At 42.3% G+C, this 12,807-nt stretch overlaps 1 protein-coding gene across 4 annotated transcripts in view; it reads right to left on the bottom strand.

Annotated features, from left to right (window-relative positions):
- Window positions 1-12,807, bottom strand: part of TTC8 (tetratricopeptide repeat domain 8) — a 59,431-nt gene that overhangs the window by 45,231 nt on the left and 1,393 nt on the right. For 2 of the 4 annotated variants that reach the window (XM_027972112.2, XM_042252845.1), the window contains exon 2: window positions 3,499-3,528. The exons of the other annotated variants lie outside the window; for them this stretch is intronic. In XM_027972112.2, coding sequence (XP_027827913.2) covers window positions 3,499-3,528 — 30 coding nt within the window. The remainder of the gene's footprint in view (window positions 1-3,498; window positions 3,529-12,807) is intronic. 4 annotated transcript variants of the gene reach the window in all.

Below are 12,807 nucleotides of genomic sequence, written 5' to 3'. Positions count from 1 at the left end.
GGAGAGTCAGGGGCAAATGCGGGACCCTGTCTGCCGGGGAGAGGGGTGTGGACTTCCCCCCTGAGGAGGAGGAGCTAGTCAAGTTTCAGGAGAACAGGGAGTCCCCTACGTACGAACGAGTTTAGTCCCAAGAGCACAGAGGTCCAGTTTGTTCCTACGTCCAACAAAGTCAGCCCAGGTACCCAGCTAACATAACCGGCTATAGAATACTGTGCTGTTATATAGCTTTATGATGCTTTTCACACAAATAACACGTAAAAAAACAAACACAAAAACACAAAACAGCTTTAATCTTACAGTACAGGACCTTGGAAAGGACGGTAGTACAGCAGCTGGCACTCAGCAGCCGGCATCGAGTAAACAGGCAAGCGGGGTTACCGCCGGCGGAGAGAGACGAGGTGGGAGAGGGCGGAGCTGAAGGCCCGTCAGGGCGGAAGACGCGGCAGAGCAGCCTCACTCACGCTGGCGTCACTCACGCTGACGTCACTCACGCTCACGCAGCGTCACTCACACTGACGCGACCGAACACATGAGTCCGATGGCGTGTCTGCAGGTTCACAACCCAAAGGCTCGTGTGTAGGGGACTTACATGATTTGGAACCCTAGTTAAAGTAACTTTCTAAAAGTCAAGCTTTTATTAGTATAGTTATCATTTAGCCAGCTGGATATAAATTATCAATGCACATATTTTGTAAAACCATTTTCATACCCATCCTGTCAGCTCAGAGTCCAATCCATCAGGCTTCTTGACTTCCATCCTCCTACTAAACTCTCAAATACTAAGGAAGGGCAGCTTTTTTTATATCAGGATAGGAAAGTAAATCCACTATTCCCTCCCTCACCAAATGAATATATGCTTCAGAAGCCAAAAAGGAAGATTTATTTTTTAAAATTCCATAAGAATTCATTTTTTCAAAAAAGTAAATAGATTTATATTTGTTTCAATTTCTAAAATCTCACTCAAGTAGAAATAATCATGTGAATTCTTGATATTTAAATATCTGCAATAAAATCCTACACAATTATTTAATTTTAAATTTTATCAGTATTTGAGAATATAATAGTCCTAACTTTATTTCTATCCTGACAAAAATGCCCTTGAAAAAAATATATATCACTGCTTGATTAAACATCAGATTGTATTCAAGGAACTGCTCTGGGCAACAGGAACAATTCTTGGAATTTTAATGAAAGCATCTTATTTTGGAGGAAAGCCTCGTTACAACCCTAAATTCCTCTGCCTGTTTAAATTTTTAAGTTCAAAACTAATTAGTGAAATAAAATGCATAACAAAGCAAATTGGTAATCCTACACTGCCACTAGAATCTAAATAAAATTGCAAATTGTTTGTATCAAATACACTTGTTAATAAATGACAGGGTCGTGTGGTTTATGCAAAGAATTTTGAATACTGATGATAAATTGGAAGTACTGTGAAATTGATAAAATAATAGATGCTTAGGAGTTTTTTCATAGAAAAACAGAGATTCTCCTTGATAAATGAGTAATTATCATCAATTATTTCCTTTTTTATCTGTGAAACATAATCCCAACTCATTCACCTACTGAGTTAGTCTATAGGACATTACTCTAGAGGCAAATATCTGCCTGCTAACATTAGGAAAATATTGACTTACTTGTACTACCTTCTGGGAGGTTAACCCAATTTTAGTGATAAAAATAGACAAACGGAAAGGGTAAAACTCTACTGACTGAGTAAAACATGTTTAAATTGCTCTGTTCCTCTTCATACAGAACGCAAAGCCATGTGAGGCCTAAGGCTGGTGACAAACAATTCTCCCAAGTTATTCTTAGAAAAAGGGGGCTTCGTTCCCTGGTAGCTCAGATGGTAAAGCGTCTGCCTGCAATGCGGGAGACCCGGGTTCGATTCCTGGGTCGCGAAGATCCCCTGAAGAAGGAAATGGTAATCCACTCTAGCACTCTTGCCTGGAAAATCCCATGGATGGAGGAGCCTGATAGGCTACAGTCCATAGGGTCGCAAAGAGTCGGACACGACTGAGCAACTTCACTTTCACTTTCAGTTCTTAGAATAAAGCCACCAAAAGAATGGTCTGTCTAACCTCACTTAGACATCATGAGAATCAGTAACAATTGACACTCTGCCTACTCCATGAGAATGAAAATTCAGGCACAAAATGTTGAGTTGTTATTGTAAAGCCTCATTTACTTTGAAGTGGTTAATACCTGAGAGAGTGCAAGGGCGCAAAGTCTGAATAGTGAGCTCAAAAGAATCCAGTCAGCCCTGCTCCCTTCTGATTCTTTTAGATCACGGTCCAATTAAGTCAACAGGAACAGGACAGGACATACCAAATGCAGGTCCTTCACGAAGTCCTTGTGCTGGCTTTGAAACTTTCAAATTCCATGTAAAGTTTTAAAACCAGACCAACAATGCAAATGGTTGATGTTTTAATTTAATCTTAATCAAAATCTTGCAAAATTACTGAAAACAAAAGGCACGTTACTTACTCTGCTTATCACACTTTAGGTCCTTCTTATGACTTGTACATATAGTATGCAAAAAAAATAGTTTTGCACATCTATCAATACAGAAACTATAATGAATATTCTAATGACAAATTTCGTCCTTTTAAAAAAGAGAGTACTACATTTTAACCTATTTACCATCTTTGATACCACACAGGCCTCCTTCAGAGTATTTTGTATACCACTTTCTTCTATAAAGGTCTGATGACTACACATTTGAACCCCATGAGATTCAAACTGTTTATTTACCTAAAAGACAAGAGTTTTCTCTGGCTTGGCAGGGCAAACACCTGGAAATATTTAAGTTCTCTGATTTACAGCTCTCTCATCCCCTCTCCTTAATTCCCACTTACTAGAAACCCTTAGGCTAAAAACTTCACTGGCCAGGAGCGCCCCTCCCCCCCCCCCCCCCCCCCCCCCCCCCCCCCCAGACTTCCTCTTCCTTGGTTCCCTCCCGACCCACCCACCATCTCACCCAGTCGGCAGCTCTTTCTGGCTGCCTCTCCCCTTCTAACAAAGCTGATTCGGGAGATGTGGCTGTCTGGCCAAGTCTTCCTTTCCTCCTCAGGGTGGCAGGCACCTCTCTCTAAAGACAAGATCTTTCCAAGCAGAGTCAGCCTCCTCCTTCCTCAGGACCGACAATCCCATCCATCACAGTCTTTCCGCAGGCTCCTGGCTCTTCGGATGTTCTGACTCCCTTTCTAAGCCCCTGGCTCCCCTTGCCCCCTCTTTTGTATCTCATCCTCTGGGTCAGTATTGGTTATTTCTATTTAAGCTCCAAGTCTTCACGAGTAGAGTGCCCTAGTTTTACACCTATAGACACAAAAGTATTGGAAATATAATAGTTTATATTTATGCACAAAGGTACAGAATGCCTGGCAGATTTAGCTATTTATAACAGCACAGTAGATAGGCAGCAAACTTACTAATCTATAGCAGCTACTAAGTAATAGTAATTAAACTATTCTCTAAAGATTGCAGCTAGACCTTTACCTGAGACATTGGCAATGCAGGATCTGGTTCCTGGAAAGCATTAAGAAGGTAGTAAACATCTTTAGGATAATACAGTTTCTAAAATAAAAAGTCTTAATGATTAACCGAGTATTTGTAGGTAGACTAAAAATCATTCAATAAAAACCCAAACATTAACTCTAATCCTTCCCCAAAAGTGCACTCAAGACTTCTGTATGACTAATATCCAGGGAAGAGTGCTAAATTTTCTATTATCAGAAAATTCTAATTACTCTAACCTCACTTAGAGCACAGAAAAGAAATCTATGTATTTATGAAATTGCAGCATCTCAGGAATTAAAAATAATTTTGCAACTATACCAAGGAAATTTTTTTTTATATTCAAAAATAAGTTGGTGGTGGTTAAAACATTCAGACTTTAATCACTTGGGGAGGAGGAAAATCCACATACTATAAACCCTTCTGCTCTGCATAAACATAATGGGATTAGTGGCTGAAGATAAAAAATTAATTCTGACTGTAATGTCCTCTGAGAAATGTTTGTAAATAGACTATGTACTATATATCGGTGCTAGGTGCTGATAAACTCGGGTTTTTTCCTATCCCAAATTAAATGGAAGTCCACTGGTTTAAAAAAAAACAAACAGATTCATAACAAATTTATTTATAAAAGATCTACACTCACATGTTTATAGTCAGCAACCTCTGAGCACTCAATCTGCAGCATGTTTTACTAGGAAAGTTACTAAGAAACAGAAAAAGGGAAGAAAGGGGAAAAAAAAGATCCTTGCTTTCTACAGTTCTAAAATCCAACAAGAATACCCTAAAATATTTAAGAATATGTGTGGAAGCAATATGTAAACCATCTGGTCACCGGGCAAGGATAAGCAATTTCTTTAGCATGACACGCCACAGCAGCATGAGAGGAAAACGCTAGGCTAGGCCAGAAAGGGAGAGTCCAGCGAGGCCCTGGTGGTTCAGATGCTAAAGAATCTCCCTGCGACGCAGGAGACCTGGGTTCGATCCTCGGGTCAGGAAGATCTTCTGAAGAAGGAAATGACAACCCACTCCAGTATTCTTGCCTGGAGAATTCCATGGACAGAGGAGCCTGGTGGGCTACAGCCCGTGGGGTCGCAGAGTCCGGCACGACTGAGCAACTAACACTGGCAAGTAGCTGAACCAAACACAGAACGGCAACTTATAAGACACAGCAACTGCAGTTTTTCAGCGCCAGAGCCTTTCACACTGTTTCATACTCCAACACCTGATGCGAAGAACTGACTCACTGGAACAGACCCTGATGCTGGGGAAGACTGAAGCCAGGAGGAGAAGGGGTCGACAGAGGAGATGGTTGGATGACATCACCGACTCGATGGACGTGAGTTTGAGCAGACACCGGGAAACAGTGAAGGACAGGGAAGCCTGGCGTGGTCGCAAAGAGTCAGACACGACTGAGCAACTCGACTGAATGCCAGTGTGCATAAGAAAGAGCTGGAAAAAGAACAGATCTCCGAGATCTCACAGTCCATATTTAGAGAAAGATACCAATACAGGCAGTGAGATGACAAAAGAAATAACCCCTCTGTTCTTCCTTTTATTTATTGGTGTACATGTCTAAATGACCCATTATCTCATTTGAGTCCCACAACAACCATCCCAGGGAGGCGGGTAAGTGTTATTATCCATTTTACAGATAAGGAAACAAATTCAGAGATGTCATGTAATTTGCTCAAGGTCTCACAAAGAAGCCAGAGCTCATTCTTGCCAGTCCACCTTGGAGATAAAAAAATGAGCTGGATATAACAAGGCAGGATTGAAAGATAAAGTGAAGGAGAGGTACAAGATAAGTTCCGTATAGAAAGGGGTAAAAATGTTCACTAGAGGTGATTGCAGACAACGTCTGACAAGGAAAAGAAAAGTTAGAGGAAAAAGGGCCACAGAGAGGAAATAGATGCGGGATGCCTGCTATCCCGTCAAGGGCACGAAGATTCCTCCAGCGGCCCAAACTGGCACCAGCAGCCCAGCCTGTGCCCTCTGCTCACTGATGAAGGCCTCCACGGTCTCTATGTCTCTGGGGATCACAAGGACGATTTCCTATGCGAGTGAAGGACACTGGGGAAAATGACGCGAAAGGAGAAGAAAATCAGAGGCTGGAAAGGCGCAGAGCTGGTCCAGGAGATGTGGCTGAAGATGGAGACGAGGCTGAACCACAAGGGAGGCAGAGAAAACATTAATTCCACCACATTCCCCTGGCTTCCCTGGACAGGCACTGAAAACTTTCTATGGGGGAAGGCACATAATTAAATAGATTACAGTACAATGTGGTAAATGCTATACTCAAGCCTGAACCAATTATCGATGCCTTAGGGGGATGAGAGAAAAGCACAACGAGAGAGACAAGGAGATCAGAGGAGAGAGAGATGATTCTGGAAGTTTGCTGATCGCCAATATTCTATGAACTATATTCATTATTTTATCACCATTTCACTGAACACTTTCCGCATAGATGTTTTCCAGATTACCAACAATCCTTTAAGAAAAATACAAATGACAGAATCCTGCCTGCAAATATCTCCAGCTGCTGCTGCTGCTGCTAAGTCGCTTCAGTCATGTCTGATTCTGTGCGACCCCATAGACGGCAGCCCACCAGGCTCCTCCATCCCTAGGATTCTCCAGGCAAGAAACTGGAGTGGGTTGCCATTTCCTTCTCCAATGCATGCATGCATGCTAAGTCGCTTCAGCTGCATCCGACTCTGTGTGACCCCATGGACAGCAGCCCACCAGGCTCCTCTGTCCATAGAAGTCTCTAGGCAAGAATACTGGAGTGGGTTGCCATCTCCTTCTCCCTATCTCTAGCTATATAGACAAAAAGAGCTCACTTACACATGTTGATGAACTTAGCCCATACAACCGTCCTTTGAGACAGGCATATTTACATAGCCATTTGATGGATGAGGAAACTCAGAGATCAAAGTGTACAGGGAATATTTGAGCCTAGACACTCTCAGTCAAGAGCATGCACTTAGCTTTGTATTGAGATCTTAGCAAGGCTGGAAGGCAGACTGCTGTAGGGTGTGGAAGACCAAGGCTGGTCTGCAGACCCATCAGGAATGGCAGGACAACACAGGGAAAGAGTCAGGATATTTTAATCTAGAGATAGGGCAAAACTCTTTTTAAATCACTGAGACCTTGACCTTTGGGTCTCTGTCAATTATAGTTTTATGATTTAAATTAACCCACGCACATGAGGAACCACAAGTTAGGTTCACTTGGTCTAGCGGATTATTCCCAGGGGCGTCAGCACAGATGAGCAGAAAGCAGCAGCGTCAGCATCAGAAGACCTGGGCTTGACCCCCAGGGGGCCACTCAGCTGCAGGACCTTGAACAAGTCAGGTTTCCATGACCCCGTCCCCCTCTCAACTCAAGAGCCCTAGTGCCTACTTTACAGGAGAGCTTTAAAAATAAAACCCGGCACCTTAAAGACCATTTCATAGTTTTCAGAGTTCTTTTACATATACTGTCTTAGTTTATGAGGTATAAGGTGGTAGCACTTTCAACAAGTATCAACCACACAGAATTTCCTTATAAAAACACGTATCTAATGAGCAGGAATGCACCCAGCTCTCTATTACTTCCTTCTTCAGAACTCAGAACTGACTCCCAATTTATGGCGCATCAAATCAAAACTTCCCTTTGAATCTCCTTCGAAGTGAGTGAGTAAAGAGAATAGAGGGCCACTGCCTAGAACCAGCACAAACTGATGAGCATAAACCTCAGTTCACAGCAGCAGGCTTCCTTCCTCCTGAGGGAACAGCTTTCCCTAGGTTGTTGCTATTACTTTAGGGAATTAAAATCTCCAGCTAGTTCTGAATGTGACTTCCTAATTGCCATCAATACTTACTCTGGCTCAAGAGTCTAACCAGCTCTGCTCATAAACCACGGGGTCATCATTCAGAATTTAGCAATAACAGGAAGGGAAAGAATGTGAGAGAGAAATGAACGGATTTCAGAAGGTTTACCGAGATTTAGTGACCAGGGAGCCAAGTGGGAATGTAATCTGTAAAATTCGGCAAAGTGAACTGCTCTGCAGTGTCTCGAATCAGAAGCCTGTCTGGCTGTAAGGCTCCATGGCCCCAGTGAGGAAGTAAATTAGGTAAACCACACAGAAAGATGTTTATTTGCAGCACCAGATCCTTGTCTCGAACAACTACTAACATACACCTCACTGGGGACCCCTGCTTCCCTACCGTTCACCTAAGCCAGCGGCTTTCGGCCTTTTCTCCACACTCAGACCATTTACAGTCGCAACTCTCCACTGCAACATCTCTCGTTATAAGCAGAGACTGGTGGTGGGGAAGGGAAATGTGAACTACCCCCATTCTGATACACAGCTCACCCTCCCACTCCCAGAGCCACTGATTCTAGTACTTTACAAATTTATTGGAAATCTACCCCATTAAGAAAAAGTATATTATCTTTAAAAACCACACACTACCTGAAAACCCTGTATGTTTCATGAACTGGTGAATTATACTGGAGCTAAAATCGGGGCTGCTTTTTTTCAAAGCCGTGAATCTGACATATGGAACAACACAAAGAACAGTAATCAGATTAAGCAACTAATCGGGATGACCGACATGAGCTGTGAATGCAAGCACTCCCTCTAGGTCGTATTGCTGCACAGAAGGCCATTTTGCATTTCTCTTTTTTATATCTTACAACTTTTAACCACTTTCCCAGTTACGATTTAGGAAAAACTCTGAAAAGAGACAACACTTCTCTATGAAGTAATTGTTCTTACTGTGTTTTGTCAAATGGGAAAACTCTGATGAATTCATCGGGTGTCCTTTACTCTTAACTGGTCAGTACCTTAGTCCTTTATGCTTACGGACCCTATCCTCAGTCCCTTACCACTCTGCATCTGGAAAAGCAGTTCAGAATCCATCTTTTTCAGGAGCCCTTCCGCACTGCCAAACATCACGTTATCATCTTCAACCTACCCGTCAGCCCTTCTGTACCCCAATACAAACGTTTTACTCTAAGGAAACAAGCTAGTCCATAGCCAACCAGGACACATGGAAGAGAAAGGAAATGAAAGTATTTCTCCTGAGTGCTGAATGGATTCATTTTTTGCTCTTGCTTTTTTTTTTTTCCCCTCCCAGAACAAAAATAGCTTTTGTTTTTTATGTTAATTTTCACTTTTTAGCTTTGCTTATTTTTCTCCCAGATGAGGAAAACCTCTCTAAACTCTCCAGCCAACCTGACTACTCTGACATTGGCAAGAATCAAACTAAAATTCACACATCCTAGTAGACAGTATGTGTGCGTGCTCAGCCGCTCAGTCGTGTCCAACTTGTTGCGACCCCGTGAACTGTAGCCCACCAGGCTCCTCTGTCCATGGGATTTCCCAGGCAGGAATACTGGAGTGGGTTGCCATTTCCTCCTCCAGGGGATCTTCCTGAACCAGGGATCGAACCCAGGTCCCCTGTATTGGCAGGTGGAATCTTTACCACTGAGTACTTGGAAAGCCCTAATAAAAAGTACAAAGTACTCATTGTTTTTGATATGACACCAACACGTTATCTCTTAAAAAGGAAAACTAAGTGTAGCAGTAGTCTGAGAGGTGGGCTTCATTTCCCGAGGTTAACAATGTATCACGACTGAAATGTTATCTTCATGAAGCTCCCTGGACCAGCTTATAAAAAGATTAACAAAGAGCAATTCAGTTTAGAGAGGTTTTCCTCATCTGGGAGAAAAATAAGCAAGGCTAAAAAGTGAAAATTAACATAAAAAACAAAAGCTGTTTTTGTTCTGGGAGGGGGAAAAAAAAAGCAAGAGCAAAAATGAATCCATTCAGCACTCAGGAGAAATACTTTCATTTCCTTTCTTTTCCATGTGTCCAGGCACTCAGAGTCACTCGTTTGTACTGAAATCAGCTGGGTGGCATAGAAACAGTACTTCAAGGAGCTGCAGGGGAAAAACAGTCTAAAATACAGACGCCTCAAAAAACAACCAAACAAAGCCCATGAGGCTAAAGAGACATGCGAAGATAAACCAGCTAACTGCGGGCTGAGGACCATCTGCTTCTGCTCTGATCACGTATTTCTGTTAGCTCTTCATTGACTGCCAGTCTCTGAACTTCCTCCAGAGGAACAACAACTGGTGAGAAATACCAGTGATGATAATTACGACCAGAAATACTCTCCTGGAAGGATCCAGGAAGAAACTGCTCAACCGGTTTTTTTTTTAAAAAATTCATCCTTGAAACAAGAAATGAAGTAAGAATGCCCCATAATGCAATCACACTTATTTGAAAAGGTGAATCCACTTAAAGAAACTACGGTGGGGCTACCCTGGTGGTCTGGTGGCTAAGGCTCCAAGCTCCCAATGTAGGGGGCCTGGGTTCGATCCCTGGTCGGGAAACTAGATCCCATGTGCCGCAACTGAGACTCGGTGCAGCCAAATAATTAAAGAAGTAAAAATAAGTATTAAGGAAAAAAAATAAAAAGAACCTATGGTGCTGAGAATTAAGATAGGGGCAGGGAGCGGCAGAGGCTATCAGGCAACTAGGGTGATCTTGGTAAACAGAGCGGAAGCTGGCACACATAAATAACACCCTCCCAATGCACCTGTGAATGTGACTGCTGCACTCATTCAGCAAATATTAATAAGTAATGAGGGCACCCGTGTGCCAGATGCCTTGCCATCCCACACAGACCTGCCATCCTGGACTCACATGCTAAGAGGAAAAAAGAATTTGGGGGCTTTTAATCATAGGAAAACCTCCTTAAGCTTCCTAAAGCTCTTCATTAATTCCATCAGCACTCGAACATAAATATTGAAATTCTTTTTAATTAAGAAAAAAAAGCACGACTTCTTTAAGCGTTGGGGAAAATCATACTGGAAAATGTTTCCAAAACAAAGTAACATTTGGATACAAGACGCACAAATCGGTGCTAAGGAAAGCGCACAGAGAGAGCACAGCACTGAAAGGCCAGCTCAAGGATAACCAGCAGCAGTGAGCCGTGCCAGCTCTACAGAGGCCCAAGCCTGGCATCCGAGGGCCAGGTTGGTCAGGTAACATCATCTTCAAACTTCTGTTCCCGGCAAAGAGCTGCTCACCATTCTGACAACATAAATAAAGAAATAAACCACCTCGGCATAACAAAAGGATTCGAGAGGAAAAGCATGTCCTCAATCTCTTCTAAATCTGGTACTGATTCTCCCAGGCCACCTCCAACACTCATAGCAGCTGAACATATCAACCCCTGCTCATAACAAAAAACCAGGAGCAAAGAATCACATTTTTAAAAACATTTCTAGGATATTAAAATTATGTATCACCAAGCTTTCTCGGTGGCTCAGATGGTAAACAATCTGCCAGCAATGGCAGGAGACCTGGGTTTGACCCCTGGGTCGGGAAGATCCCCTGAAGGAGGGTATGGCAACCTACACCGGTATTCTTGCCTGGGAAATTCCATGGGCAGAGGAGACTGGTGGGCTACAGTCCATGGGTCCCAAAGAGTCAGACACAACTGAGCAACTAACACTTCCACTTACATCACATTTTGAAGCATTATCTCAAATCTACAACAAACAGGACAGTGGCAAGAAGCAACAAGAAGTAACAAGATCTTCTGCCTTAATGATGTAAACCACGTCAGACGGTTAACCGGCGACACCAGTGGTATTTCCCAGTATGAGGTTGTGTCTGCTGTTCTTCGTCGCCATTATCAAAATTAGAACCACTAAACATTCCTGGTAACGAGTCTTAATTTTCCAAGAGGGCCAGCAAAGCCTAAAGGGACCCACATAAGAGACCAAGTGAAGAGATTCCAGTTATTACTGGTTTAGCTCTCAATTCAGGAGATTTTAAATGAAGTTCTTAACTTCTTCATCCTGTTCTCCCTAGGTACGAGGAAAGGAGTCACGGTCTCCTCTACAGCTGGGTCTTCACCAATAACAACGCCAAGATTTTGCCTATGCATTCCCAAAGTGACAACACTTCCCCGGGAAAAATCTGTACCTCTCCCCCAAACAAGAAACCAGGCGACAAATAAGTTTTAGAATGATGCCTTAATCAAAATTAGGCAGGTTACCTTCCTTCCGGACTTCTCAGAGCCTTTAACCCAAGTACACAGGTATGTCGAGTTCCTTACTGTTTAGCCGAAATCTTGAAAAAGGAACAGCAGATGAGAAAATGTACTAGGAAAAGTCTGGAGACATAGATTTTTGAAAAATGAGGCTCCATAAGTGCCAAAGAAGCTGCATCATATAGACAAAGGGAACAGGCTTACCGCCTCTGTAACCTCAGACAATTGTTTCACCTTGTGCTTCAGTGGGCTCAACCGGCAAAATGGTGCAAATAGCACCAACTTCCTAAACTAGCTGAGGATTAAATGAGATAACAGAAAACCCTCCGAATCAAGCCTGACAGAGGCTCAATGGATACTCAATGAATGTTAGCGATTTGTTACCTACTTTGCAAGGCTATTCTCAGCAAAGAAATACACATAATTTATAGAATTTATCCCTGACAAGTAGTAAGCACTCTATAAAAGGTCACTCAACACTAAAGACCTAAGCACAGTGCCCAGCACAAACGAAGCCTGAATTGCAATACTGAATGTCACTGTGACTATGCCATTAAGACGACAGACACAGAAAGCAAACTATGGTTACCAAAGGGGAAAGTGGGCTGGGAGTTGTTAGGATTTAGGCAGTAACATATACCCACTGCTATATATGAATAACCAACAAAGACCTTCTATATAGCACAGGAAACTATATTCAATATCATAACAACTTATATAATAGGAAAGAAGCTGAAATATATATATGAATATATATATATGAATCACTTCACTCTAACACCTGAAAACTAACACAAAAATGGTTTTTATAAAGATTACAATGTCTTAACTATTAATAGAAAACACTGCTGCTTTGCCTATAACACATTTCCCAATGTGACATCTCTCTAGGGTGATCTGACCCTCACCCACAGCCACAAAAGGAATCAGTGGTCAATCAAGTTTCATAACTATTGTATTCATCAAAATCAGGCAAAGTTAAGTTCCTTTTTGCAGAAATTCTCAGAGCCTTTAGTATGAATCTCTAAGTAGGGAATATATGTTTCCCAAATGCATTTAATGAGGAAATTTTCTTCCTCCAGGGACTGTTGTTCTGCAGAATGGAAACTACTCTGACTCAACGGAAAAACAATGTCTGGTACATCACTGGTGTGTAACAAACTCTGGTTGTACAAACTGTAAAGGGGTCCAGATTTTGTCATGGTTCTCAAACAAACCTGAGGGTGGAATCTTTTTT

The sequence above is a fragment of the Ovis aries genome, chromosome 7, assembly GCF_016772045.2.
Source record: "Ovis aries strain OAR_USU_Benz2616 breed Rambouillet chromosome 7, ARS-UI_Ramb_v3.0, whole genome shotgun sequence".
Classification (NCBI taxonomy): Eukaryota; Metazoa; Chordata; class Mammalia; order Artiodactyla; family Bovidae; genus Ovis; species Ovis aries.
This window is presented reverse-complemented; position numbering and strand designations above follow the sequence as displayed.